At 41.4% G+C, this 25,707-nt stretch overlaps 5 protein-coding genes and 1 non-coding gene across 8 annotated transcripts in view; 2 read left to right on the plus strand and 4 right to left on the minus strand.

Annotated features, from left to right (window-relative positions):
• Positions 1 to 55: 55 nt before the first annotated feature.
• LOC108595486 (mitochondrial sodium/calcium exchanger protein) lies at positions 56 to 6,306 on the minus strand. 2 transcript variants are annotated; one of them, XM_017980738.2, is made up of 7 exons: positions 6,011 to 6,306; positions 5,628 to 5,953; positions 5,497 to 5,571; positions 4,900 to 5,439; positions 4,696 to 4,835; positions 4,403 to 4,637; positions 56 to 143 (listed from the first exon to the last, which is right to left on the minus strand). In XM_017980738.2, exons 1-7 carry the CDS (start codon positions 6,268 to 6,270, stop codon positions 100 to 102), a joined length of 1,620 nt encoding a protein of 539 aa, XP_017836227.1. In that variant the 5' UTR covers positions 6,271 to 6,306; the 3' UTR covers positions 56 to 99. The 2 variants fall into 2 exon arrangements, with proteins under 2 accessions (XP_017836227.1, XP_017836226.1); XM_017980737.2 differs by lacking the exon at positions 56 to 143 and adding an exon at positions 4,048 to 4,342 and having other exon boundaries at positions 6,011 to 6,305.
• Trnak-cuu lies at positions 1,147 to 1,219 on the minus strand. Its single transcript has one exon. It is a non-coding gene; the product is annotated as a tRNA-Lys (tRNA).
• A 3,513-nt stretch (positions 6,307 to 9,819) lies between the features above and the next one.
• Positions 9,820 to 16,522, plus strand: LOC108597332 (transient-receptor-potential-like protein). Of its 2 annotated transcripts, none has more exons than XM_017983827.2 (13): positions 9,820 to 9,908; positions 10,257 to 10,393; positions 11,723 to 11,960; positions 12,362 to 12,504; positions 12,564 to 12,936; positions 12,992 to 13,226; positions 13,687 to 13,960; positions 14,027 to 14,419; positions 14,498 to 14,693; positions 14,760 to 14,924; positions 15,208 to 15,427; positions 15,482 to 15,821; positions 15,877 to 16,522. In XM_017983827.2, the coding sequence occupies exons 1-13, from the start codon at positions 9,879 to 9,881 to the stop codon at positions 16,478 to 16,480; spliced, it is 3,348 nt and encodes a 1,115-aa protein (XP_017839316.2). In that variant the 5' UTR covers positions 9,820 to 9,878; the 3' UTR covers positions 16,481 to 16,522. The 2 variants fall into 2 exon arrangements, with proteins under 2 accessions (XP_017839316.2, XP_017839317.2); XM_017983828.2 differs by having other exon boundaries at positions 15,217 to 15,427.
• On the minus strand, positions 10,702 to 11,436 carry LOC108597333 (CG1690). The gene is made up of 2 exons (XM_017981400.2): positions 11,265 to 11,436; positions 10,702 to 11,201 (listed from the first exon to the last, which is right to left on the minus strand). The coding sequence occupies exons 1-2, from the start codon at positions 11,317 to 11,319 to the stop codon at positions 10,906 to 10,908; spliced, it is 351 nt and encodes a 116-aa protein (XP_017836889.1). The 5' UTR covers positions 11,320 to 11,436; the 3' UTR covers positions 10,702 to 10,905.
• A 2,575-nt stretch (positions 16,523 to 19,097) lies between the features above and the next one.
• LOC108594633 overlaps positions 19,098 to 25,707 on the minus strand; it is a 36,771-nt gene continuing 30,161 nt past the window's right edge. Inside the window, exons 6-9 of the mRNA XM_033295063.1 lie at positions 24,294 to 24,420; positions 23,534 to 24,157; positions 21,606 to 21,993; positions 19,098 to 19,896 (exon numbers count right to left, since the gene is read on the minus strand). Coding sequence (XP_033150954.1) covers positions 19,224 to 19,896; positions 21,606 to 21,993; positions 23,534 to 24,157; positions 24,294 to 24,420 — 1,812 coding nt within the window. The 3' untranslated portion in view covers positions 19,098 to 19,223. The remainder of the gene's footprint in view (positions 19,897 to 21,605; positions 21,994 to 23,533; positions 24,158 to 24,293; positions 24,421 to 25,707) is intronic.
• On the plus strand, positions 20,080 to 20,653 carry LOC108597114 (programmed cell death protein 6-like). Its single transcript, XM_033295064.1, has one exon. The coding sequence runs from the start codon at positions 20,126 to 20,128 to the stop codon at positions 20,636 to 20,638; it is 513 nt and encodes a 170-aa protein (XP_033150955.1). The 5' UTR covers positions 20,080 to 20,125; the 3' UTR covers positions 20,639 to 20,653.

The raw sequence follows: 25,707 nt of genomic DNA on the forward strand, positions 1-25,707 counted from the left end.
ATCATTTTTAATTTCAATTTCAACGTTTCGAAAATTTTCGGTAATGCCAACGTGACTCTCGTATCCATGGCGCTATTTTCGTTTCTAGCTTTTCGAAATTCATTTTCTTGCTTGACTGTTGCTCAGCGTTTTGTTGGCGGATGCTGCGTAAAAGTTTAAAGTGTCATGGGGTATGCTCTAGTTAAATTTAAAAATATGTACAACTGTTGCTTATATAATATTGAAGCATATTTAGTAGATATTGATATATATTAATTTAATTATTTGTATTCTGCTGTAAACTTAAATTACAAACTGTGTCTAAAGTTATTTAGATAATAAATGCGAACTACATAAACTTTTAATTTATTTATTTATTTACAATATTAATTATTATGCAATATAATATATAATAATATAATAAAAGTGGTGAGTGCTGCTACAATGGCCATCGACTCGACATTTAACTAGATGCTGCTTATAGTCTAAAAACTAAAAATATTGTTCAATATGTTATTTAATATAAAGTCATATAGATTATAATACTAAATCAACAAAGTTGTCAACAGCATTATTTATTATAAAGTCATATAGATAATGTAATCATTCAATTATTTAATTATTATTTTGGGTTATTTTAGATAATAAAGGCGCACTGCTTATCATTTTATCACTAGTTGGCACTCATTATAAAGAGCTTACTTTACACACACTCCAGCTGTCTTATTTCTATTATACAGGGTATGTGAGCGTCTAGCATTGCGCACATAATCTCATTAAGTTGTCTGCTATGCGAGAATTGTGTTGCTGGCGCAATATAAAGCCAATGTGTTTACCTCGCTTAACTTCTTTGGAGCTAATAATAAACCAAGTCTATCAGCGAAGCATCGCCGCCGCTGTTGCATGCAACGCCACATTGGTCCATTAGCCCCAATTTCATGAGTGGGAGTGTGGGCGCAGCAACTAGAAAAATAGTGAAACAATGAGCTTGCTCTGGAAGTTGTTGCTGCTGCTGCTTGTTGAAAAGTTTTACGCGCAGCTTGTTGTGCAAAAAAGTTTGCCACATAATAGTGAAAAGTTATTTGCTGCAAAACAATTTTAAAAATTATGCATTTTAATGCAATTAAATTAAAGTGACGCAGCAGCAGCAAAAAAAAATGTACAACTCGCCCAACGTGGGGCTCGAACCCACGACCCTGAGATTAAGAGTCTCATGCTCTACCGACTGAGCTAGCCGGGCCTGTTACAAGTTGGCGGCGAAAAAGCCTAAAACAAATTAATGCTGCTACAATTAGCTGCTGCTGTTGGTAATTAATTAATTAAGGAATTCATGGCGACCTTGCTGCGCTCTAGTTATGGACATTTTAGCCAAGTCAATTTTTGTGTGCGCTTTCATCTTCAGTTGCTTAGCCGCAATTCAACATAAATAAAAATTGTTGCTGGCTTTTCTGGGTCATTAATGGCAAATATGCAAAGCATGCAGACAAATGGCAAATATAAATAATTTAAATTTATATACAGATCGCATTAATGCTTATGCTATATGGAAAATATTTCTCATGATGTGGCATGCGGCAGCTAAGGTCGTTGCCAAGTCGTTGACTGTGCGGCGCTGTGGTTGTTGTTAATGGCGCCACATTAAATAGCATATAGTATAAGTATATATATGTATATGTAGATAAGTGGCCAAGGCATGTGTGTGTCTGTCTGAATTTGTTGGCTGCTTGGCTTTTATTATTATTAAAAATAGTGGCATGCGGCCTTTACGGTGCGTTGACAGCTAGAAATCAAAGTGTACGTGGCGAGAAGCTCTAAAAATTTATGAGCCTTGTGGACCTTGTTGCTTGAACTTGTGTCAAAGTGGCACAATGACAAAAGCTGTGCAATCAGCAGGCGCCTCCCACACACACACAGAGAGACAAACAGACTGAGTTTAGACTCAAAAGCGTTATCTGCACATATTTTTCTTTAATTTAGCTGCTGCTGCTGCTGCTGCACTTTGCTAGTTGCTGCTGCTGCTGTGTGGATTGTGAATTTGCTGTTTAGTTGACCTACTTCTGGGCTCGCACTTGTTTACGTCTAATTAACGCGCCACGTAAACAAAATGCACAGGTAGATATATTTATAGTCACACGTCTTTCGTTTTGTTGTTGCGTCAATCGCTTGTGCCTTTCGCTTGATTTGGTCGCTATAAATAGCAAGTGTATTTTAATTGACATTTTTGTCATGCAGCTGAGGCGATCGTTTATCATTCAAATTAGCATAAATTCGTATAAAATGTAAAGTTCATGCATAGGCACAAGCTCGCTCGTTAGGGTGCAACATTTTGTGGCTAACCGCAAAAACAATTAAATTTGATTGCCTCTTAAATCCTTTGAGCATTTGCTGCCTGTGGGTGTGAGGCTAAGAAAACAGCAAGTAGTGCCTGACTTTATAATCCTTTTTTGCGTAAAGTTTCGTGTCTCAAGCACGTACAACGGCTGACCCAATACCCACCACCCCACGCTGTAGCTGCCTGTTTATGTTGCTGTTGTCATGAATTTGCTGAGAAATTTATTTTACCACAAGGATTGCTATTTGATGCTGCGAATATTATGAATTCTGTGGGCTGCACGGATTATAGCCCAAGGGGGCAGCGTAAAATAAACAAAAATCTATTTTGTTTATTTATTTGCAAAATTAAACTTAAAGTTGAACAGCCATAGCAAAATTCATTGATAAATTTTTGCTCATTCTTTAAACTGAAAGGTCAATCGCCAAATTACAAACACATGGCTGTCATGTATGTGTGTGCATGTGTGTGTGCAAATATTTGTGTATTGCGCACTTGCCAAGACGCCCACGCAGAGCAAGCGAACGCTCTTCCAGCAGCAACAACAAATTCTTACACACATTATAGGATAAAAATGTTTAAGTGCCGCAGCACAGTGGTGCAAATTTAACAAATTGTGAGTAAAAATTAAAAATGTTAAAGTACTGCTGCAAACACTTGAGCCAACTAATCAAATTTGTAGCAAATAGCTTTGATTTATACTAAGAATTTCTTAATTTATTCTCATTAAATTTAGCATAGCAATAAAATAAAACTGTCTAACTTTAGGCATGCTGCAAATTTAAATGCTTAGCAGGCAAATAATTCGCTAAATGTGTTGCATACTTAACAAAGTGGAAGTCGACAACGGACACTGATTGCTACAAAAGCAACTTGCTGTCAAGTTTTATGTCTAATTTCAAATATTTCTGCAGCAACTCGGCTAAGGTTTTTAAATTTAGCAACAAATTTGTTAGTTATTGTAATTGCATAAATTTAATTGCATGTATTACATCTTGTAAGCAATAGAGCTGCTAAAGTCACAGTTTATTTAAAGCTGACTGCAGCTCTTAACGTCACGCTTCTATTTTTTATGCAAGATATATGACAATGCAACGCCGTAGTCATAAATTTAGTGCAAGTATAAACAATGGGTAACCGCTGCTGCTGCTGCTGCTGCTGCTTGGCAAAATCTCATCAAAAAGCGCACAGTCTCGCAAAAATATTGAATGCAATTTTATATCACACACACACACACATAGATAGATAGGGCACGCCCAGCTGCAAGCTGAAATGTTTTAGTTTAGCCCAGACGACCTCAGGTAAACTGAGCTAACATTATGGAAATGTATTATAAATGTGTGTGTGTGTGTGTGTGTGTAACTTTGCTATTTAGTGTATGCATAGAGGTTAAGCTACTCTCAAAGCAAAGCAACAGATAAGAATCTGCTGCATAGCGCCAGGCGCAGCCAACAAGTCGATAGTTGTTGCTGTTGCACTTATCTTGGCTTAAGAACAACAACAACTGTATGCAACTGTATGCATTGCTCTGCTATTTGTTTGCTTAGCTTTGGCTGCATAACTAGAACTGGCTAGAACTGTTGCTGCTCTCGAAGTTTTCGTCAAGACTTTTGATTTAATTTTGTTGTGTGTTGGTATCAAATTTATGCAGCTCAAGCTTCAAAGGCCTTAACTTATGCATTTATATAGATAACTGTCGCCCTATTTTAATTAGAAAACTGCCAATTATGTTTCCTTTGTATTGCTTTTACTTTGGCTCCATCATACTATCTGTTTTGAACGCATGTATGAAACTAAACTCAACTAGCACAGCGTACATCACGTAAATAAAATATAAAATTATAGAGAAAATTGCAACCGAGCGGCGCGTATGAAAATTAAAGTTGCTAACCCACATAAGCATTGTAATGAGTGCAATCAGTAGAAAGAAATAACTATTTGTGCCATGATCGCCCAACAGCCAGCGAGAAGAGCCTGCTCCGCGTGTCAAAGGATTAAAAAGGCACGAAATGCCTATGCCAGCTGTTAGGTCTGCAAAGCGAGCGCAGTTGACATATAAAGATAAAGATAAAGTAGCTTCCAGTTACTTACTGAAAATAGCTGAGCCCATAATTGCAGCATAGGCCATGCGCTCGTAGCCTTCCAATGCCAATGCAACATTCAATACCATATCGCTTAGAGACTGTGCAAAGGAGCGATAAATGGCGCTAATGAAGCTCTCCGATAGATTCAGAATCAAGCCAATGATAATCGAAATGACCTCCAGCTCCGTGGCGCAAATTGTGAGCAGCAACAGCGAAATGCTTAAAGTTAAAATGGTAAACACCTGCAAAAACAATATTGAAAGTGTAACTGAGACGCAGCGAGTGAAAGAGCGAGCTTACCACATGATAGGCTGGCGGCATGTCTGTGCGTGCGTGTATGAGCACGAATATGGCCAAAGGCACAGTGACGCAGAAGCTCCACTTGGCATGCGTAAAGTCCAGCAGCAGATACCATCGATAGTAAGTCTTGCGCACCATGCCTGTAAGCAAATCAAGTTAAGTTAAGTTAAGTGTTAATAAACAAAGCTAAGCAAGCAGCAGCACCTTCAATGATTGCTATGAAAAGAAACGGATTGATTATAATCTGTAAGCAGTTGAGCAGCTTGCTCCAGCCATGTTTGTGCAGCAAAAAGTCCACCGAGGGTATTAGCAAAGTGAGTATTAAATTCAGCGGCGCCACCAGTATAAGATAGAAGCGTCCACAGCAGCCGCTGGTGCGCCACTTTAGCATATCAATGGGTATAATGGCCTCAAAGAACTCTGTAAACAAAAAGCGATTCTTGGAATTACGTGGACTGTGCAGTATATAACGCATCTGATTGGTATCCATTGCAGGCAGCAGCGGCTCCGAGCGTCTAGTGGAGAACGCGTGCGTGCCCAGACTTTGGGTATCGAGAACGTCACGACCGCTTGCTCTGGTATTGGTATTGGTTACACCAAAGCGCAGCTTGTATGACTGATGGCGTATAATGAATCGATTTTCCTGCTCCATCTTCAGCAGCAGCTGCTGCTTTTTGCCCAGCAGTCGATTGCGCGCAGGTCCTGGCGGCCTTTTGCTCAACGCGCGTATTTGAGCCCGCAGCGCTGCCACATGGAGTTAGTTGTTAGCTTGTGCGATTGATTAGCTTAAGCTGCACTTACTTTTTATGGAGTGCCGCACCAGCGACATGTCTATGATATTGATTAGCAAATAGCACACATAGACGGCGATTAGAGCTGCGTAAATTAGAAAACAATTATTTGCCTCATTAGCTGCCAGTTTAGTTACACACAATAACACTCAGCGTTCGTTACTGTTTTATCCTCGACTATGCAAAGCTCCAGAAATGTGCAGCTGAAGATCATAAACAGCAGATCACGCACAGTGGCATGTTCGTACATTTGAAAGGACTTTATGTAGCATATGATGCCGCCGCTGAAGAGCAGCGTAGCCAGCGCATTGGCTACGAATATGGTAAATAAATCAATATGCATTCTAACTGGCATAAAGTTGACAATCAGATCCGGCATTACATTGCCAAAGGACACCAGCACCACAGCCGTAACATACTCATTCATATACAGCTTGACTCCCAATATTTTGAGCACCGCTCCAAGGCTGCAATTAGCTGCAGTTAAAGCTTTACTATTTTGACTATGCTGCTTTATTACTTACTAGTTATCCACAATGTGTGCTATGACAATCATGCAGCAAGCTCCCATCAATAGGAATAGCAACAGCAGTATATACTCCTGATATCGCTGATTGATGCCCATATAGCAATACATCAGTTCAAAGTACTTGATGAAGCTGGAGAAATGCTTGCAGTTCTCCACAAGCTTCGACAGCTCACAGCGATTGGGAAAACTCACAGTCATCAAGCTGAAGCAGCTCATATGAGCATAGATTTCGTGCAGTGTATCAGTATGATTCATTATTTTTGTTATTGTATAAAAAATATAGTTAGTTACTTGTGTGTTGAGTGCAGTTATGCTTATGACTAACAAAAAGTTGTTAGCTTAGTTGATGACAGCTGACGCCAAGCTGTATATATTTATATATAGATATAAGATCATAAATTCCTTCAGATATATTTCGTTGGTGATTCGGCAATTGAACTAAATTAGCATTGTGGAATTTCACTGCAACTGAACGTGGAATTCTAGGACAATTGCAAAATCTTCTGCATGAGCATAATGTATTGGTCAGATTGTTCATATTTTATATAGAGAAGTAAAATTAGGGCGAGACAAAGTTCGCCGGGTCCGCAAGTTTAATATATAATCAATTCAAAAGTAGCTACTGTAGCTACAGTGAATACTCGCATTTGTAAATGCTCATGACTTTAGCTTAAAACAAATTAAAAATGAAATAAGTAAATTGCATCAAAGTAATGATCAAAATTATTAACAATCAATAAAATGTTGGCAAATATTAAGCTTTTAAATTTGTATACTAGCAATGTTATAGTTGTTTTTCTTGCTGTTGTGATATTTGTTTATTGTTGTTAACAGTCAAAATACTTGACGAACATAAATCAGCAGGGGGCGCCTCTAAAAGATTTTGGGAGAATCGTTGAGAGCGCATGAGCTCATCAGCTCAGCTATGCAGATCTTTCATTCCAAAGCAGAATACGCGAGTGCGCGGTCATCTTTAACTCCAGACATATCCACTATACTCATCTTAACTTAGCCAGCGTTTAGCTATATGCTTTCAATTGAATTTGTGATATTGTCAAGCATGTAGTTAACATTATTGTCAACACATATTTAAAAGCAATTAATGCTAATTAGTGCTTTTATACAAAATGTCAATTAATTGGCATAAAAAATAATAATTGCTAAGTACAAATTAAAATGTTGCCGACTGCTTTTGTCAACTCTAATTAATTGCTAAGTCCTTTTGGTTGTTCAACTCAATCAACGTGAACTCTTTGCCAACTGCCTACAAAGCCAATCAATTGAGCACTATAGACTTAAGTCAATAACAAAACAAAGTAGCGAGCGTGTATTTTAAAATCAAATTAAATACGCTGCATTAAGCAGCGCGCAAAAAAATAAATGTGGTAAAAACTGGTAGCTGTCAAGGTAGAGGACACACACACGCACACATACAAATGAAATCACAGCAAATTAGTTGTAATTGAATTGCTGACAGCCGCCATTGTCGGCTTGGCAGCTTCTGCTTACTTTGCATGGCGCTTGGCTCTAATCGCCTTAAAGTAGCTGCGACAGCAACAAAAACAAAAACAAAAGTGAAAGCGAACAAGAAAAAAACAGAAACAAGTGTAACTTGTTGCTAGCAACCCAGCCCAGGTGTTGAACATGAGTGAGGCGGCGGCGGTGGCGGCGACAACACGAGGCAAGTCTTGGGGGCGCCGCCGCTCGTATTGCCACAGCGCGGCGTCAAACAAACAAATATTTGACGTTTTAGTCTAATTAAATTAGCCAGCAATGCCGTTCGACCCTCGGGAAATGGTATAAATTTCTGTGCGTCGACTGTGCCGTAAAAATAAAAACACAAAACAAGCCAAAGCAAAGAGATATTCGCACATTGTGTCCGCGACGCTAACGGCAAGTCACACATACGCAGTGTAGTCCATTGTGCGTTATAATAATAAAAGCACAATTTTTGTGCAAAAATAATAATTTTATTTAACGGCCAGAGGCATGTGTCGCGTCGCCTTAACCAATAGTTTTTGTTTAAACTAAGCCGCATGAAAAGAATGTGCAAGTGAACAATTGTGAGAGTGTGTGCGTATGCAGTTAAAAAATATATGTATGTGTGTGCCTGTGGCTTAAGTGTGCAGCCAAGCCAAGTGAATTACGTTCATGCCACACAAGAGCGAGCTGAAGCTGAGAGCTGAAAGAGTTGCCAGCAGTCCACTCATTGTCCAGCGTCCATTGTCTGCGTCTCCTCTGTGTGTTCTTATTGCAACAATTGTATTGCAAGCTGCAGACTTAGTTGCATAACTAATAGTGTGGCAAACTAAGAGTTTGGCATTTTTTAACCCAAAACTGGATAACTTAAAGTAGATTACAGTGTAGATTATTTGCTGCACTGTTGCAAGTGATTAAAAGGTCGGGTAATGTTTTTAAATTTATATGCAAGCTGATTACAATTTGTTGTACAATTTACAGCTGCTCATAAAAAAGGTAGTTGCAAACACACACACACACACCTGCCACGCCTCCCGCTCATTGCAGATAAAGCCCAATTTATGGCGACAGCTTTTATGCGTTTACCTATCAAAGGGTCAGTTAAGCGACATAACTTGCACTTATAATTCTATTAACTTGATTAAAAAATACAACAGTTGCGCGCTGCTGTCAGCTCACAATACAAGTTATTTAATAGCAGTGAAGTTTTGTTCAAATTTTAACCGCAAGCCAATTTTTTTTACGACTGCGTAAAATCCAAAACTAAAAGTTGCCAAACTGTGTTTATATTTATTTGTGTATTGAAAGTTAAAGTTATATAGTTAACAGCAATAGTAAAACACAAAGCACATTTTTTGAAAATATTAAATTTTGCTAACTAAGCGAAAAAATTCACATAGAATTATTTTATAGCATTTAATTTGCGCACAATTTTAATGATTATGAGTTGTAGGTTTGAAAAAAATTATTTAACTATATTATGTACAAAATAATTTTCTGTGAAATATCAATCTTTGATAAGTTGTAAGCCAAGTGGTGTCTGATTTTGAATTTCACGACTTGTTAGACTCTTGAGATGCATCTGAATAAAACTGCATGCAAATGCCCGAATTTGAATTAAAATTTTCAATATTTTGGCATATTTTGTGATGTTAAAATGACAATAATCGAATAAAATTAAAAGTGCTACAATGGAAAATATAATTAAATTTAAGAAGCGCATGATAAATGACCAAGTAATGAATTAAAATTCAATGCTAACAACTGATTCTAGCTGGCTACGGCCATGTAAACTAATATTATATATAACAAGCATTAAAATCAATTATATTTAAATATGTTACTGCATATTCAGTTGCATATTTCTAGCTGCAGGTCTTGCTATATTTAAATAAAGCAAAAGACATGCGAAGTTTTAGTTTCACATTGTTAATTTAAAGTGAATACGCCATGCAACAGCTTAGAGCTCAAACTAACGATACATAAAAGTATCTAATAACAAATAGGAATTAAGAGCAGCTTAAGGCAGCAAACTGAGACAAAAACTGTTGTCCAAGCGCTGGGAGTGAAAAACTGACTACGCAAATACAACTATAAAAGTTGGAGATTAGTGTTGGGAGTTTTTGGTTTTAGCTTTTGCACATTTATTATGTTTAAACAATAAAAAAATATGCATACGTGTGTGGCTGTGTATTAAGCTGGCTGATGACATGCCGAGCTGTTGAACAAAAAGCTGCATGAAATTGCAATAAATGAAGTGTAGTGTTAAAACTTTGCCGACACACACACACACAGGTCATGACACTCATACATATGTAATTACAGGCAGCGAGTTTTTGTCAAGTGAATTATAGAATAAACTAAAAGCAAACACACACACAGCGATGGGTCGCAAAAAGAAGCTGCCAGCCACAGTGAGTATCAGCTATAGAATAATGTACAATAAGTTGCGACTATAAGTCGAGGTATTGTTTGGATTTAATGTTTTTCTTTTTGGCTATGTTGCGCATACGTCGCGTAGTACGTTTTGCCATTTAAACAAAGCACACACACACACACACACACACACGCACACGCACACGTTGATAAAGCTAAATGCTCAACTCATGCCACATTTGCACTTCATTTTGTTGCCGCTCAAGTTGTTTTTATTATATATTTTTATTTATTTGCATTCACGTTAAGCAGCTGCGTGTGTGTAACTTTTATTTTTATTTCACTACCTTGCTGTATGTTTTTTTTTCTGTTACAAAATATGCCAGTTGCCAACAACGGGTGGTGGCGCACCTAAAACGGTTGGCGGCTGCTGTGTGCCGCTGGGATTACCACAACCTTTGCTGCTGGAGGAGAAGAAGTTTCTGCTTGCCGTCGAGCGTGGCGATATACCCAATGTGCGCAGGTGAGCTCCAACCCACTCTCAGTTAACTCCCAATGCTGCCAAATTGGCGCCTCTTATATGCACATTTATATGTTTTAAATGCTGCGCCAAGAGACGCGCAGGTGTCGATGAGCCGCCGAAAAAAGATAAAAACACATAAATCCTTTAAGCACGCAGCCTGGGGCTGTGAATATGTCTGCTTTCAATTATTTGCATAGCCTGGCAGCTATCTCCGCTGCCAGCAATTTAATGCTCAACTCCTTTCTGTGTCTATAGATTAACAAATGTTTTTTTTTTAATTTAAACAATCATTTATGAACAAGCATTAAATTGTGTATGTGTGTATTGTGTTGTGAACATGAAATTGTGCAAGCGTCTTATATATAGTATAATATATAATATCTGTACCAACGGCAAACAACGGTCTGTTATGCGATCTGTACTTTGTACTCTGTATAAAATTAAGTGTCTGTGTTTTGTTTTTGTTGCTAATGCCTACGAACTATAGTAAACGTGTGTGTGTGTGTGTGCGTTTACAATTTCAAGTTGATAAAACGATAGGGATTGTAGCTCTTCATCTCGTCCAGCGTGTAGCGGTAATGCGCTTTCAGCGGCTCCTCCTCGGAGCCCATCAGATCGTCCTCCTCCTCGCGTCGCACGCGTATGCCCTTCAGCTGGCAGGCGCGTCGATAGAGCTCCTCCTCGCGATCCTTGTAAAACTGCCAGCTAATGCGACTAAATGCAGGCATTTGATAGCCGCCCGGTCCGCCAGCTGCATTCGGCGGCAGTCCGCCAAACCAATTGCCAGTCTGCTTAACAGTTTGCGTTTCTGCAGTGCAACAATCACTTTAGCCCAAAACTGATTTATTGATTGGATTGGCGTGGAGCTTACCCTTGTTCTTCTGTGCCATTTTGATTACCAGGCCTTGATCCTTATTGGCGTCCATTGTTTTTAGAAATTTCTTGTCGATTTGTACAAATAATTTAATTGCCAAATGGTAAGTTTTATTCGGCGTTTGCTTTCAATATAGTTTTTCGTTTTTCTTGGAATTTTTTACAACAATTTATGTTGACGAACAATTGTTAAATGATTTCTTTTGCTCAACGCAGCAACGACGCAGCAAACTTTAATAATTTGACAGGCGAGCCAAGGCCAACTTTAATTCAAGTGTTGCACAATTTGTGTGTGCCGTCGACAGTGTTGGCTAACAATACTGCGTTCACTCAGCATTTCCCAAAATTTGATTGCCAAAGTTTTGTGTGGCAATTAAAAAGTTTCTCGGCTCGTCTCGTCTCGGCGCATAAAAGTTATTTGCAATAATTTGCTTTAATTAACATTCGCCTCAATAGGATACTGCAGAAGGCCTTGCGGCAGCAGCACATCAATATCAACTGCATGGATCCACTGGGACGTCGTGCACTGACGCTGGCCATTGACAACGAGAATCTGGAGATGGTGGAGCTGCTTGTCATAATGGGCGTGGAGACAAAGGATGCGCTGCTGCATGCCATCAATGCTGAGTTTGTCGAGGCCGTCGAGCTGCTGCTCGAGCATGAGGAGCTCATATTCAAGGAGGGCGAACTCTATGTAAGTCAACTAATTCACTGCCCTGCTGCTAATACGATTTTAATCAATTTTATGTGGCCTCGTTAGGCACGTACTATGTATGACATGAGCACTAGACATAGTCTAGATAAGCGTGCAGCATTTGCCTGACGGAAATTTCATTTTGATTGGCCACGCAGCCAGTTCGACAGTCTGGCAAGCACTTGTCGCCGCCTCTGTCTCCAATAGAGTTGTCTGGGCTGTCACATAAGCACGCTTCATTAGGCAGCGCCTCCCCCCATTGCAGGCTATTGAAGCGTGAGGATTACTATTGTAATCCATATGCAATAAAGCGTTTAACAAGCTTAGCAGCTTCAGCAGATTTGGGGCCACACACACACACAATTTTATTATATAAACTCTTTTTTTTTGTTGGTTTATAGAGCTGGCAGAAGGTGGACATTAATACGGCCATGTTTCCGCCGGATATTACGCCGCTTATGCTGGCGGCGCATAAAAATAATTTCGAAATATTACGCATACTTTTGGATCGCGGTGCTGCAGTGCCCGTGCCACACGATATGCGGTAAGTAGCAGCTCCACTTCGCCCCTCTCTTTATGTTAATGCTTCATTTTTAATTGCAGCTGCGGCTGTGAGGAGTGCATGCGTCTCATGTCCGAGGATTCACTGCGTCATTCGCTCTCACGCGTCAACATCTATCGTGCCTTGTGCTCGCCCTCGCTTATATGCCTGACGTCAACGGATCCCATCTTGACTGCCTTTCAGCTGTCCTGGGAGCTGCGCAACTTAGCGCTTACCGAGCAGGAATGCAAAGCGGACTACATTGAGCTGCGGCGGCAGTGCCAAAAGTTTGCCTGCGCTTTGCTGGATCAAACGCGCTCATCCAACGAGCTCGCCATTATTTTAAACTACGATCCCGCTTTGTCCACCTACGAGCCAGGAGATCGCATGAGCTTAACGCGTTTAGTTCAAGCCATTAGCTTTAAGCAGAAAACGGTATTACCTTTCAATATTATAAAATTCGTTTAATTTGTTTTATTGCTCTTGGCAGTTTGTAGCGCATTCGAATATACAGCAATTGCTTTCGTCCATTTGGTATGACGGTCTGCCAGGGTTTAGACGCAAGAGCATTGTGGACAAATTCATTTGCATTGCGCAGGTGGCAATGCTATTTCCACTTTATTGCTTCATCTACATGTTTGCGCCCAATTGTCAAACGGGTCAGCTGATGCGCAAGCCATTTATGAAATTTCTTATACATGCAGCCTCCTACGTTTTCTTTTTGTGTAAGTAAAATTGTAGCAGATGCAATATTAAATGTAAAAAATACATAAATAAATTAAAAATAGTCGTAAGTTTAGTATTTGTAGCATAGCTCAATATTATTTTATGCATACGTATTGTACACATTAAATAATGTACTGCTAGCAATATTTTTATTTGAATCTTTTGATTGTTATTAGTTTATATACTGCAAATCAAGCAAATCGTTGAACAAATTCACATTGAAAACTTAAATTGCTAGCACAAACATTTGCATTTTCTAATTATTTGTAAGCTGTTGAAATTTATACAGATAAATGCAGAGTTCAATGTGGAAATGTTTGACTCAATTTAACACCACTTTCAATATAAATAATTGTATTGTATATTAATTTCTTTTGCTTGTATATGCAGCAAAAAAAAATAATGTGCAAACAAATATTGCTTGAGCTTTAATTTGATTACTTTTCCATATTCTGGCAGTCATACTTATTTTGGTATCGCAACGTGCTGATGACGATTTCGTGCGTCTGTTTGGCACGACACGCATGAAGGAGAACTTGGCTGAGCAGGAGCAGCGGCAGCGTGGCCAGACGCCCAGCAAGCTGGAGCTGCTGGTGGTGCTCTATGTGTTGGGCTTTATGTGGGAGGAGGTGCAGGAGATTTTCGCTGTGGGCCTGCAGAGCTATTTGCGTAACATGTGGAACTTTATTGATTTTCTGCGCAACAGTCTCTACGTGAGTGTCATGTGCTTGCGGTAAGCTTAGATTGTAAGATTGCTCGACTAAAGCTGCCACAATGTAATGTCTTGGACTATGCACAGCACCTACGCGTATATACAGCAGGCGACGGAGATAGCAAAGGATCCACAGATGGCCTACATACCGCGTGAGAAGTGGCATGACTTTGACCCGCAGCTGATAGCCGAGGGTTTGTTTGCGGCGGCGAATGTGTTCTCGGCACTGAAGCTGGTGCATTTGTTTAGCATTAATCCGCATTTGGGGCCACTGCAAATATCACTGGGACGCATGGTCATCGACATAGTCAAGTTCTTCTTTATCTACACGCTGGTGCTGTTCGCCTTTGCCTGTGGCCTCAATCAGCTGCTTTGGTACTTTGCCGCGCTGGAGAAGAGCAAGTGCTATGTGCTGCCAGGCGGCGAGGCTGACTGGGCGTCTCATGGCGATTCCTGCATGAAATGGCGTCGTTTTGGCAAGTAAGTCCAGTCAGCAAGCTAATTACTCACACACACACACACAGAGCGAGTCGTGGCTAAATCTATTTATGTTTATAGTTTGTTCGAGTCTTCGCAGTCGCTATTCTGGGCCAGCTTTGGCATGGTGGGCCTGGACGACTTTGAGCTGAGCGGCATTAAGTCGTACACACGTTTCTGGGGCCTGCTTATGTTTGGCAGCTACAGCGTCATCAATGTAATTGTTTTACTGAATTTGCTCATTGCCATGATGTCCAACTCCTACGCCATGATTGATGTAAGTAAGCCCCAACATATTGGCCATAACTAACTTTATTAGCCACAAGTGCTTTTGATATTGCAGCAACATTCGGACACAGAGTGGAAGTTTGCTCGCACTAAGCTTTGGATGAGCTATTTCGAGGATAGCTCCACATTGCCGCCTCCCTTCAATGTGCTGCCTTCGGTTAAATGGTTCATTAGAATATTCAGAAAGTCAAGCAAAACGATTGATCGCCAGCGTTCCAAGGTAAGTTGCATAGACTTAATATAGCTTAGCTTAATTAGTTTGCAGTCGACTTTATATATAAATAAAGAATATGAATATGTAGTATACATTACATTCTCTCAATTATTCTCACGGCTGCTTCCTTGTTACTGGTTAGTCCCTCATTCTTTCATTAATCGCTCAACGCGTTGCATTGTACTTTAGCTAGTCTATATATTATAATATTTTGCACTGCTTCTGTTGCGTGTTATATTTATATATTTCGACTTATTCATTTATTTGCTTTGTGTTTAATCCTTAACAGAAACGCCAGGAGCAGGAGCAGTACAGCAAATATGACAACATTATGCGCTCGCTGGTTTGGCGCTATGTGGCCGCCATGCAGCGCAAGTTTGAGCATAATCCGGTAACCGAGGATGACATCAACGAGGTCAAAAACGAGATCAGCACAATGCGCTATGAAATGTTGGAAATATTTGAAAACAGCGGCATGGACGTCAGCTCCGCCAACAAAAAGGAGAAACGTAAGTTTACTTTAAGAGCTTAGCAATGAGTTTAACGCTGTTTTGGGCTAACAGATCAAAAGCCACGACGCATGAAAGTGTGGGAACGACGTCTAATGAAGGGCTATGAGGTGGCGCCAGTGAAAACGCACAGCGAACCGGAGCTGCTGAGCAATGTGAATGGCGAGGGTGAGATGCGTGAGGTGAAAATAGAGTCAGTGCCCTCAAGGCCGGCCAAGGAGACGGCACGCGAGCGTTTTCAGCGCGTGGCACGCACTGTGCTGCTGCAGTCGAGCACACACAAGTGGAACATGGTGCTCCAGGGCACGATGTCCAACTCGCAGATTGGACGCAGCACCAAGCACGAGCGCAAGCAGCTGCACAATCTGGGCAAAGCCATTGAAGAGGCGAGAAAGTAAGTGGCTCAAGTGGCTACAACTTAAACTTTATTTAAATTCATTTTATGGCAGACTTATCTTGCTCAATCCGGGCTGTGCTTCGGGTCGTGAGTCGCCCATACGCATAGAGTTTGAGGACGAGAAGACCAGCACGCTGCTGGACCTGCTCAATCAAATAAGCGCCGAGATCAGCAGCTGCGAGCGGCCACGCAACAAGCCCTGCTGGCGTCCGCCTCTAAAGTCTGTGCCCGCTCGTGCGCTAGCCGACGATATTGAGTGGTATCACTCAAACACGCGCTCAGCGCCAGAGCTGCAGACGAGCACTGTGAGTCGCTCACGCGAGCTAAACTTGTGCCCCAGCAAACTGGTCACAAGCACTGCCGGCAGCAAAAAGGCAGCGCCACTTGCACCCACGCCAGCGGCCAAGTCGGCAGCAGCTACAAACAAGTGCAAAACGACGCCCTTTTCAGTGGAGCTAGCACTGGCAACGAGGCGTGGCAACAGCTCATATGGCGTGCCATCCGGTAATTCCACTAGCTTCGATATGCAAGTCGTTGATTTGAATGAGCGTGGACAACGTGGCGGCGGCGGCGGCGGCGTCGCTGCTGCGGATAAGGATAACATTTCCGATGTGAGCTCCATTGTTAGCATGAGTCCCAAGCGGCCAAAACACTAAATGGACTCTTGTGATAAAACTAAATACATCCAAGTAGCTAAGCTTAAATATACATAAACTTATAAGCAAAATAAATGCAAAAGTCCAAATTAAATACTCACATTGTTGTTGCTTTTGTTGTTAAGCAGCAGTGCATAAAATGTAGGCAAATTTAAATTTTAATGTAATTTACACGCTGAGCAAATATTGAGCTAGAGCTGAGCTGAGCTGCTGTGCATTGTGTTTTGCATATCTTGACGTATACGTGATATGTTGATTTAGCTTGTCATGCTCTGCAAATACAGTGGACGCTAGCTGGCAGCGCCATTACTTTGTATATCTTGATAACTATTTATTTTCAAGTCTTTGCTGTGTAAAACATTTACTAGCACATAACCATCGGCGCTTAATTTTGCAATTATTAAAAATATTAAAAATAAACGCATAGAGAATTTTTATTTAACTGACTGCTAAAGCTTACAAAATTTGTTTGTGCTTAAAGTAGTCCTGTGATCAATTATATTTCGAAATTTGTGCATGCTCCTGTTCATTTTGATTAAGCCGTATTAGCCAACTTATAAATGCTGCGGTTTACTAAGCAAACCAAGCATTTGTCTAATAGCACAAGCGCTAGACACGCAAACATGCTCAGAGAGAGAGAGAGAGAGAGCGGCAAAAGGCAAGCGTGCGTAAATTTCTAAGAAAGCAACAAGGAAAAGCCAAAAATGCAATAAAGACAGCAGACAAAACATAAATAAAGTTGGCTTTGGCTTTGCAGCTAAACGTTCTGCTGCCTTAGGCAATTGAGTAAGAACGTAACGGAACGAAAAAAAATTACAAATTCAATTTGATGTCATATCAATTGATTTTGTGTTACATCTTGTTGGAGCTGCTACAATGTTTGCAGTTGCTTTTGAACTGGATTTTGGGGGCTTGTGTGTTGTGTGTTGTGCCTCTGCGCTTGGCATTTGATTTTGATGACGCGTGGCACTTTTGAAATTTATGCGCTACTCTAAAAATACTTTGTATGCGCACCAATGCTGTGGAAAAAGATGATGTAGTACAGCAGCAAACTCTCTCAGCAACAACAAAAGCAGAAAGGCAAGCAGCTATGTACGTGTGTGCGACGCTGCGTATGCGTGTTTTAACATAGCTATGTGTATGCGAAGCATGAAATTTGATGGCAGAGGTGCCCAAAGCGTGGGTTATTTTTCAGCTACAGTGAAAAAAATACAAAATAATAGCAACGCAGCAAGGCAAATTGCAGCTTTAGCTGTTGCGCTCTCTTTCTCTCTCTCTCTGTTTTGTCTTAAAGGCAGCCGCATGTTAATGCGATTAGACACAAAATGTACTAAACTAAGCTGTCAACAACTTAAACAGCAGCTGCCAAGACCTAACAAAAACACAGAGCAGTCATAAATATGCCACAGCAAATGTCATAAACTATTGGCAAGCAAGCCAGTCTCTCCCTTGGCCAATACACACACACACACACACATACAGTTAAGGCTTGACATTCATTGGCACACACACACACACACAAGCATATAATATATAACAGCTGTCTATTGGGAGCAAAGTTTCGCATGCTATACACGCACTTGGACGGACTGCAGCATATCACATTTCCAACTAATAATAGCTGAAAGTTGTTGCCAAGCAGTGTTGCCAGCCACCAAAAAAAAAAGCTAGATAGACAACAAGTATGCTCGAATAATTAGCGTCATAGTTGCCTAGCTATTAAAATAATAAAAACTAATTATTATCATTAGCAGTGAATGCAAAGATTGATTTTATTTAAGGCATGAATAAATGTGCAAATGACAATTTGTTTTGCTATAATTAATTGCTACGATATTGTTATCGAAATCAAATCAAGTTATTTAGACTGATTAATCTATTTTAAAAATATTTGCACATATCCTTCAATAAAGTGAGACATAACTAAGCTTGTATAAGTTAACAATAGTTAACCGACTATTGAATTATCTAACTCCAGTTAGTTAGTTCGGTTAGAGTTTGTCTGTGCTACTCAACACTGCGACTCTAAAGTGTGATGCTGTGGTGATAAGAAGAAGGTTGATCGTGGGCAGAGGGTAATGTAAGTTAGTCTAAGTTAATTTAGTTCACTTTTAAAGAGTGGCCCACCACACGTGCGAGCTTCAGCAACATCCATAGAAAGCTCCATCGAGATTTGTCTATTGGCATAAAGATAACCGCAGACCTTCGCCACCGGTTCTACCTAGGAAGCCGCACCCACCAAAAGAACAAAATATAATTTTAGTATAATTTATATTCTAGCTAACCGTTTTTAACTATATTTTCCAGCAATAATTTAATTGATAAATTAGCGTAATTTAAATTTAACAGCTGCGCCTTTAAGCAATCAATTAATAATTAAAATAAATAAGCGCCAAACGACAATACTCAGACAATACTCAACTTACACTTTGCATTGTAATCAATATTTTCTCAATCAATTCCTAGAATATAAAAAAGGTTGGCTAAGCTATTGGCATTAAATTCTCTGCTGCTAAATTGACAACACCGAGTTGAGTTTCAAATTTGCAAAATTCGATTTTATTTACACATTTCGTAGAACAACATGTACACTAAATATATATATATAGGTATATAGCATATGACATGTATGTTATGTATATTAGCTTAAATTGTATCATACACTTGATTAGTTTAGTTCAGTATGTCTCTAACACTAATAGGAGTGCCGTTACTCTATAGCGTGTCTGTTCTGCTTGTTGCCTTAATCGCCGGCTCGTGTGAGCTTCAGTCGCACTGCAATGCGTTTGCATTTCCACATGAGCTGCGTTTCCAGTATGCTAAAGGACATAGCGACGAGCACCAGGCCGAGCAGCAAATACGCACAGCAGGCGTACAGCTGCAGCTCTGGGCCATTGAAGCTGCGCGTGGGCACAAAGTCGCCGTAGCCAATGGTCGAGAGTGTGACAAAGCAAAAGTAGGCGCCATCCACTAGCGACCAGTTCTCCCACAAAGCAAAGGCAACAGTGCCCACGCATATATAGCACATGAGTATGAGCAGCACTAGGCTAATGGGCACCTGCTGCTGCAGCAGCTCGGCATCATCATCATCCACATCTTCACATTGCTGGCAATCATCCAGACACTCCTGGGCATTGGCAGCGCCAGCTCCAGTGCAATTGTGGCGCAGCTTCTTGAGCACAAACTGCTCGCTGCCGTGCTGCATGTACTCCTCATCATCGGAGGTCTCCGCATTGGCATAGAGCGTGGCATGCTTCTGACAGCGGCGCGTTAGTAGCAAAGTCTTGCGGTTGAGCGGCTGCAACAGGCCACGTGCCTGTTGGGCCGACTTCTCTGCTGGCGGCAGCTCGTGTGGCAGGCTGAGCGCAGTGCTGGCTATGAGTGGCACACGCGAGGGCGTGCCGTGCGCGCAGTTGCTGCAAGAAAAAGGGCAGGCAACGGTTAAATAAATATTTAAGCAGCTGTTGGCCATAAAACTGAATCAATTAAAGCAATATTTGCTACCTAAAAGCCATAAAATTTACACACGTGCGATCAATAAAACATAAGCAAAACCTCATGTCTGTGGCATACACAGCGTATGCGTTATGTAAAACAAGCTAGCCTGGCATTAATTGCTCAACACTTTAAGCTAAAAATTCAAAAATGTCAGCGGATTTTCTTAAGGATATATTTAAGCAGCTGGATAAGGATGGCAGCGGCTTTATATCAGCCGACGAACTGCAGGAGGCGCTTTCCAATGGCAGCTGGTCAGCGTTTAATCCAGAGACCATACGCTTAATGATTGGCATGTTTGATCGCGATAAGCGCGGACATGTTAGCTACGAAAACTTTGGCGCTCTTTGGAATTATGTTACAGATTGGCAAAAGTGTTTTCGCAACTACGATCTGGACAATTCGAACAGCATTGACAGGCAGGAGCTGCAAACGGCGCTCACTTCATTTGGCTACAAATTGTCTGCGGAGCTGCTCGATACGCTCATTAAGAAATTCGATCGCATTGGAGCGGGTCATGTGCTCTTTGATGATTTCATACAATGCTGCATTGTGCTGCAAACGCTAACCACAGCGTTTAAGGCGCATGACAAGGACATGAAGGGGGTGATTACCATTGACTATGAACAGTTCTTGGACATGGTATTCTCACTGACTATATAAATAAATTAAAAGTTAAGTTGAGCTATTTGTTTTTACTTAATTTGCATTTCTGTTTATAAGCCAAGCATTTAACATATTCATAGCAACTTGTAAATTCAAATGGCCAAAAGCCTGTGTAGAATTTTCTAAGACTGCAAGTCCTTTAAGCCACTAACTTGAACTGCAATCGACATTGCCGCTCAAGTGTGCGCTCGGTCAAATCAATTTTACAGCACGTTTATTGAACTTGTCCGTGACTGCCTGGCAGGCTGTCTGGCAGGCCTTGGCTTAGCCCACTTCAGTTAGCACTTAACGTGCGATTGGCGGACATTTGAGCCAACGACAAGCTACAAGCTACCAGCCTTGGGACACTGAGCGTACATGGCTGTGGCTGTGTCAAGAGCTTGAGGCAGTCAAACTGTTTTGATTTAGTGTGCTAACGTGGCTGCCAGCTACTTAAATTGCAAGACAACTGAACTGAGCTGTGAGCGCAGCAGCAAGTCGCCTGAAATTAATTGACCTGATTTCAGCGCAGAGCGACGAACAGCGACTCGGCTTACAATTAATTACACCGTGTACTGTGCGCTGTGTAATTGAAGAAACGGCGGGAGACGCCTCGAGGGCGAGGCGAGCAGTCGGTCGAGCATGGAAGCAGGTTCACTGTCAAAATTAATTACCAGCAGCTGGATTTTTATTTAATAAAATGCGCGAAATGTAATAAAAAATGAAGCAATTGCAATTTAGCGCTGCTTGCAGCTGCAAATGGCAATTCATGGGCATAAAGGGTGGCAGGTCAGCCTGCAAACAAATTCTGAAGTGTTGCCGACGTGCGCAAAGTTTGTTGAAATTAAAAAAAAATAAACCAACATTAGTTTGACGCAACTATTTAAGCTTTAACTTTTAAAGCTATTTTAATTAAATTTGCGAAAAACTTGACTAACAAATGGGCTGGCCAAGTAATGAGCATTCCTTGCTAACCACAACATACCTCGAGCGCTCACGTTCGTGCTCATCCTCGTCTTCCATAATGTCCACATGGCCAGTTGAGCTGAGCAGCGCCGACAATGTTGCTGCTGCTGTTGTGGGCGCTGTTGCTGCAGTTGCCGCATGGCCACTGCCACAGACACCTGCGGCCATAAAACTGTTATCGCCCATTGTTGCAGTTGTTTTAATGCCCGTCGACAGCTGCGGGCTCTGCGTTGTTGCTGCTGCTGCCGTTGTTGTTGCCGTGCCTGTTGCTGTTGTAGATAATGCATGCGGCAATAAATCATGCCTGTTGGTTAAATCACTCGATCCTGTTGCGGCAACACTAGCAAACTGATGTGTATTGATTTCATGCGCCAAAGGCTTTGTCAACAACTTGGCGCGACGCACAGCTGTGGGCAGCAAAAAAAAAAGAAGAAGGAAAGAGAAAAAAGCAAACAATGTGTTGATTTAATTTATTATTTAAATAAATTCCAGCGCAAAAAACAAACAGCTAACAAAGTTTCATTGAAAAATTGGCATTGCTAACTTCCGGCTCTAAGTGGGGGTTTGTTGGCAACTGCATTTAGTGGCAACGAAGTTAGTATATTTATTTGGCTGTGGATTTGCAACATTGTTGGCAGCACAAAAAATAACAACAAAAAGGTTGCTCTGCAACTTGTAGTGAAAACTTTGTCGTTGACTTTCATTAGCAGCTGCCAAAATAGGGGAAAATGGCAACAGCTTGCAGCACAGTGGTTGCAAATAGTATGTGCCAGTAATAAGCTACAAATGATGAACAATAATTTGACAAAAACAATGTTGGCGGAACATTAATTAAAATCTAAATTGCTACAAATGCGCTGATCAAGTGTTGATTAAATTTATAAATGTTTTGCCTCTTGTGCAACAGACAAGTTGCTACTGCTAAGTGGGCAGTGGTTGCCTTTGTGCAGGACAAAGCTGCATCTTTCAACATTGCGCTGTGGTCAAAGCGAGGACATGGCCAATTTCAAAAAATATTTACTCAAAGTTGCCACTGACTGTGGAGTGGAGTGGAGCGCACACGTGCTGTGCCACAGTTTGTTGCAACTTTTTGTGTCTGTGGCACAAGCGCTAATGGTGTGGTCAGCCACAGCAGCAGCCAACTGTACACTCGGGCAAGTGTAACGAGCATGCTTTGTATAGTATTTTGTTTTGAAATAATTAAGCTGCAGCATTGAAATTGCTGCCACGCTATTGACAATATTGGCTGCAATTTGTTGCGCGCTCAAAGTGCTTGCCACTTGTGTAAAGCTGTCACGCGCTAGAGACGCCCAGGCAGCCAGGCCCCCTAGGGGCAAAAGGCCAGCCCATACCGCTGTTAAACTAAGGCTTTAAAGTGAGTTTTGGCATGGGCTCAGATAGAGGTTGCGGAAGTAGGCATGGCTGTATAGCGATATGGAGGGAGGAGACAACAAGCTTGACCCATCCCAAAAAAATTAGGGGCGGGGAAGGGCACTCACGACCACTGCCGTTTTTTGGCCATTGCCTGACAACTGTTCAGCAAGTGTAGCAAGTGTGGCAAGTGCCAAATGGCAACTGTCAAGTCATCATTATCGTCAATAAAACTGTCGCACATGTGCAGGCTGCTGCTGCGTGCCTTCTGAGCTTCAAGTGCATGCAGCAGACGCTTTGGCCCTTTTATTTTCTCTGCTTGCCTTTTGCAACTTTTTTTGCGACTGGCGCCACAGCAGTCGAGAAGTTTTTTTAAAGTCGTTAAGTTGGCCTGCTCGTCACGTAATACTTATGTTAATCTTAATGATAATGATAATGTTGTTGCCTGCAAATTGCTATATAATGCATGTACAAAGTGGCGTATGCGTAATGCTTGCATCTTAACGCACTGCTCAAAGTAAAAATGAAAATTTTACGTATACGCAATGACTTAATTGTTATTTGTGCAATACTCACCATGCATATTGTTCGTCTGATAGGCTGGCGGTGGTGGCAAGGTGATGCTCTCCAAAGTGGTTGCAGTTAGCTCCGCATTGTGTTGCATTGCTGTCGCAGCTGTTGGTGCTGCATCCAGTGTGGTAAGCAAGCAGTGCTGCTGCTGCTGCTGTTGCTGTTGCTTGGCAGCGGGCTGCAAGTGTATCGTATGATACTTAACCAACGGTTGCTGGCCCGTCGTTGCTGCTGCTGCTGCGACTGCTGCTGCTGTTGGCGCAAATGGAAAGTAAATCGTTGCTGTTGCTGGCGCATAACAATTCGGTGGCGCTCCTAGTGGCAACGCGGCTGGCGCGGCATTGAAACGCAGCATGCTGCTGGGCACTGCAACGAAATTCTGTGCATGTTGTCGCGGCAGCGTTGCTGTCGATAATTGCTGCTGCTGCGTGGCGTTTATGTAATGCATTGACTGTTGTTGTTGTTGCTGCTGCTGCTGCTGCTGTGGCAACGGTGCATATTTCAGCAATGTATTTCCCGCTGCTGTTGTTGTTGTCATTAGCATGACATCCGGTTGCTGCTGCTGCTGTTGCTGTTGCTGCTGCTGATTCAACTTGCTTGGCATTGCAGTGCGCAACAATTGACAGGCATCTGGTGACCGCAGTAACAATGAAAAGGACATATGAAAGTTGATTAACGACTTGCCAATTGTTGTGCTGACAATACAATTTATGACGCCCCCCCACGCCACCCCCCAGCAGCATTTTCCGTTTGCTCTTTTACCCACCTTCTTGCTTAAGTGTTGTCGTCGTCGTCGTCGTCGTCGCCGTTGTCAGCTTTTGCTCATAATCATAGCAATCGTTCAGGCTGGTCTCGCTCTGGGCCGCATCGTATTTGCAGCCCTTGCAATTGGCCTGCAAAGAAATAACGTTTAAATCAGCATAAAGCTCAATCAAAGCGTCCCATTGGCCAAAGCAATCAGCAAATGCTAACAAGTTTAGTGCTGAATGCACAATTCTAGCCAAATTACTCTTGTTGTTTTTATCTTTTTGTCTGTCTGTCGGGCAGAAACTCGTCAAGCGTAGATGAGCCTAGCACAAATACTGAAAACCGCTTTGCAATTAACTTGGCCAAGTTGATACGCTCGAGTGCACTTTGCACCTTTCTTTGTTTAAATAAAATGTCAATGAAATTGTAATTTAAATTTACAACTTGTTATACTTGTGTCTTATGCTTGCCACACAGATTGCGTTGCCATCATGTTGCCATCATGTTAGTTGCGGTTCTGTGGCAGCCTGATGAGCAATCTCACACACACACGCACGCACACAACTCATACAAATGATATGCCACTATGAGAGTTTGCGGTTGCCCCGAAAACCGTTTCGCATGCTCAGTATCATGATAATTGCAAAAGGCAACGTCCACAGCAATGGGCAATCGCAAAGGCGAAATGTCAACGAGTCAAACATGCTGATAATAATTCAAGCCATGAGCGCACACATCCCTGGCGTAAACCGCAGGACTTATCAATTGTCACTGCCCACTGGCCAGAGCACACATTTCCCTTTGCATAAGCTGAGCGAGAGCTATGAGCCATGTGCTTGTGGTTGCCAACGTTAAGTATACGCCACCCAAAAAAGCAGCAACGACTTTCGACACTAGCCAGCTGTGATTTGTACAGCTTGAATTAAGCCCTAATGAGCCCTTAAATGCAAGGCAGTCAACACTTTATACTTCAATTGCAGCCAGTCATGCGCAGCTTTAAGTTTTCACTCTGCCAGACTGATGGACTAAACTTGTTCAACAAATGGCATACAAAGTGAGTGAGTGCATATTGTATGCAGCGCATGTTGCAACAATGTGGCAGGCATGCTTAATAAGGTAAAAGCTGCACAAATAATAATTTAAAAACAAAATAAATTGAACCTATAAATATAAATGAAAATAAACATGACAAGCTGCCACAATTATTTAACATTTTAAATGCAGCCAAATGTCTTTAAATATTTTTCTGTCTAACTTGCGTTACATGAAATTTTATTTATTATTTTCATTTTGTTTGCAACTTAGCACTGAATAAATGAAAACTTACTGCAAGCTTTTAGTTAAACAAAACGTTCATTTTAAAGTGCTGACTGTCTGACTGGCGTACTCATTTAATTCACTTAGCTCGGAATTTATTTGGAGTCACTGGCTAC

The sequence above is a fragment of the Drosophila busckii genome, chromosome 2R, assembly GCF_011750605.1.
Source record: "Drosophila busckii strain San Diego stock center, stock number 13000-0081.31 chromosome 2R, ASM1175060v1, whole genome shotgun sequence".
NCBI classification, from domain to species: Eukaryota; Metazoa; Arthropoda; class Insecta; order Diptera; family Drosophilidae; genus Drosophila; species Drosophila busckii.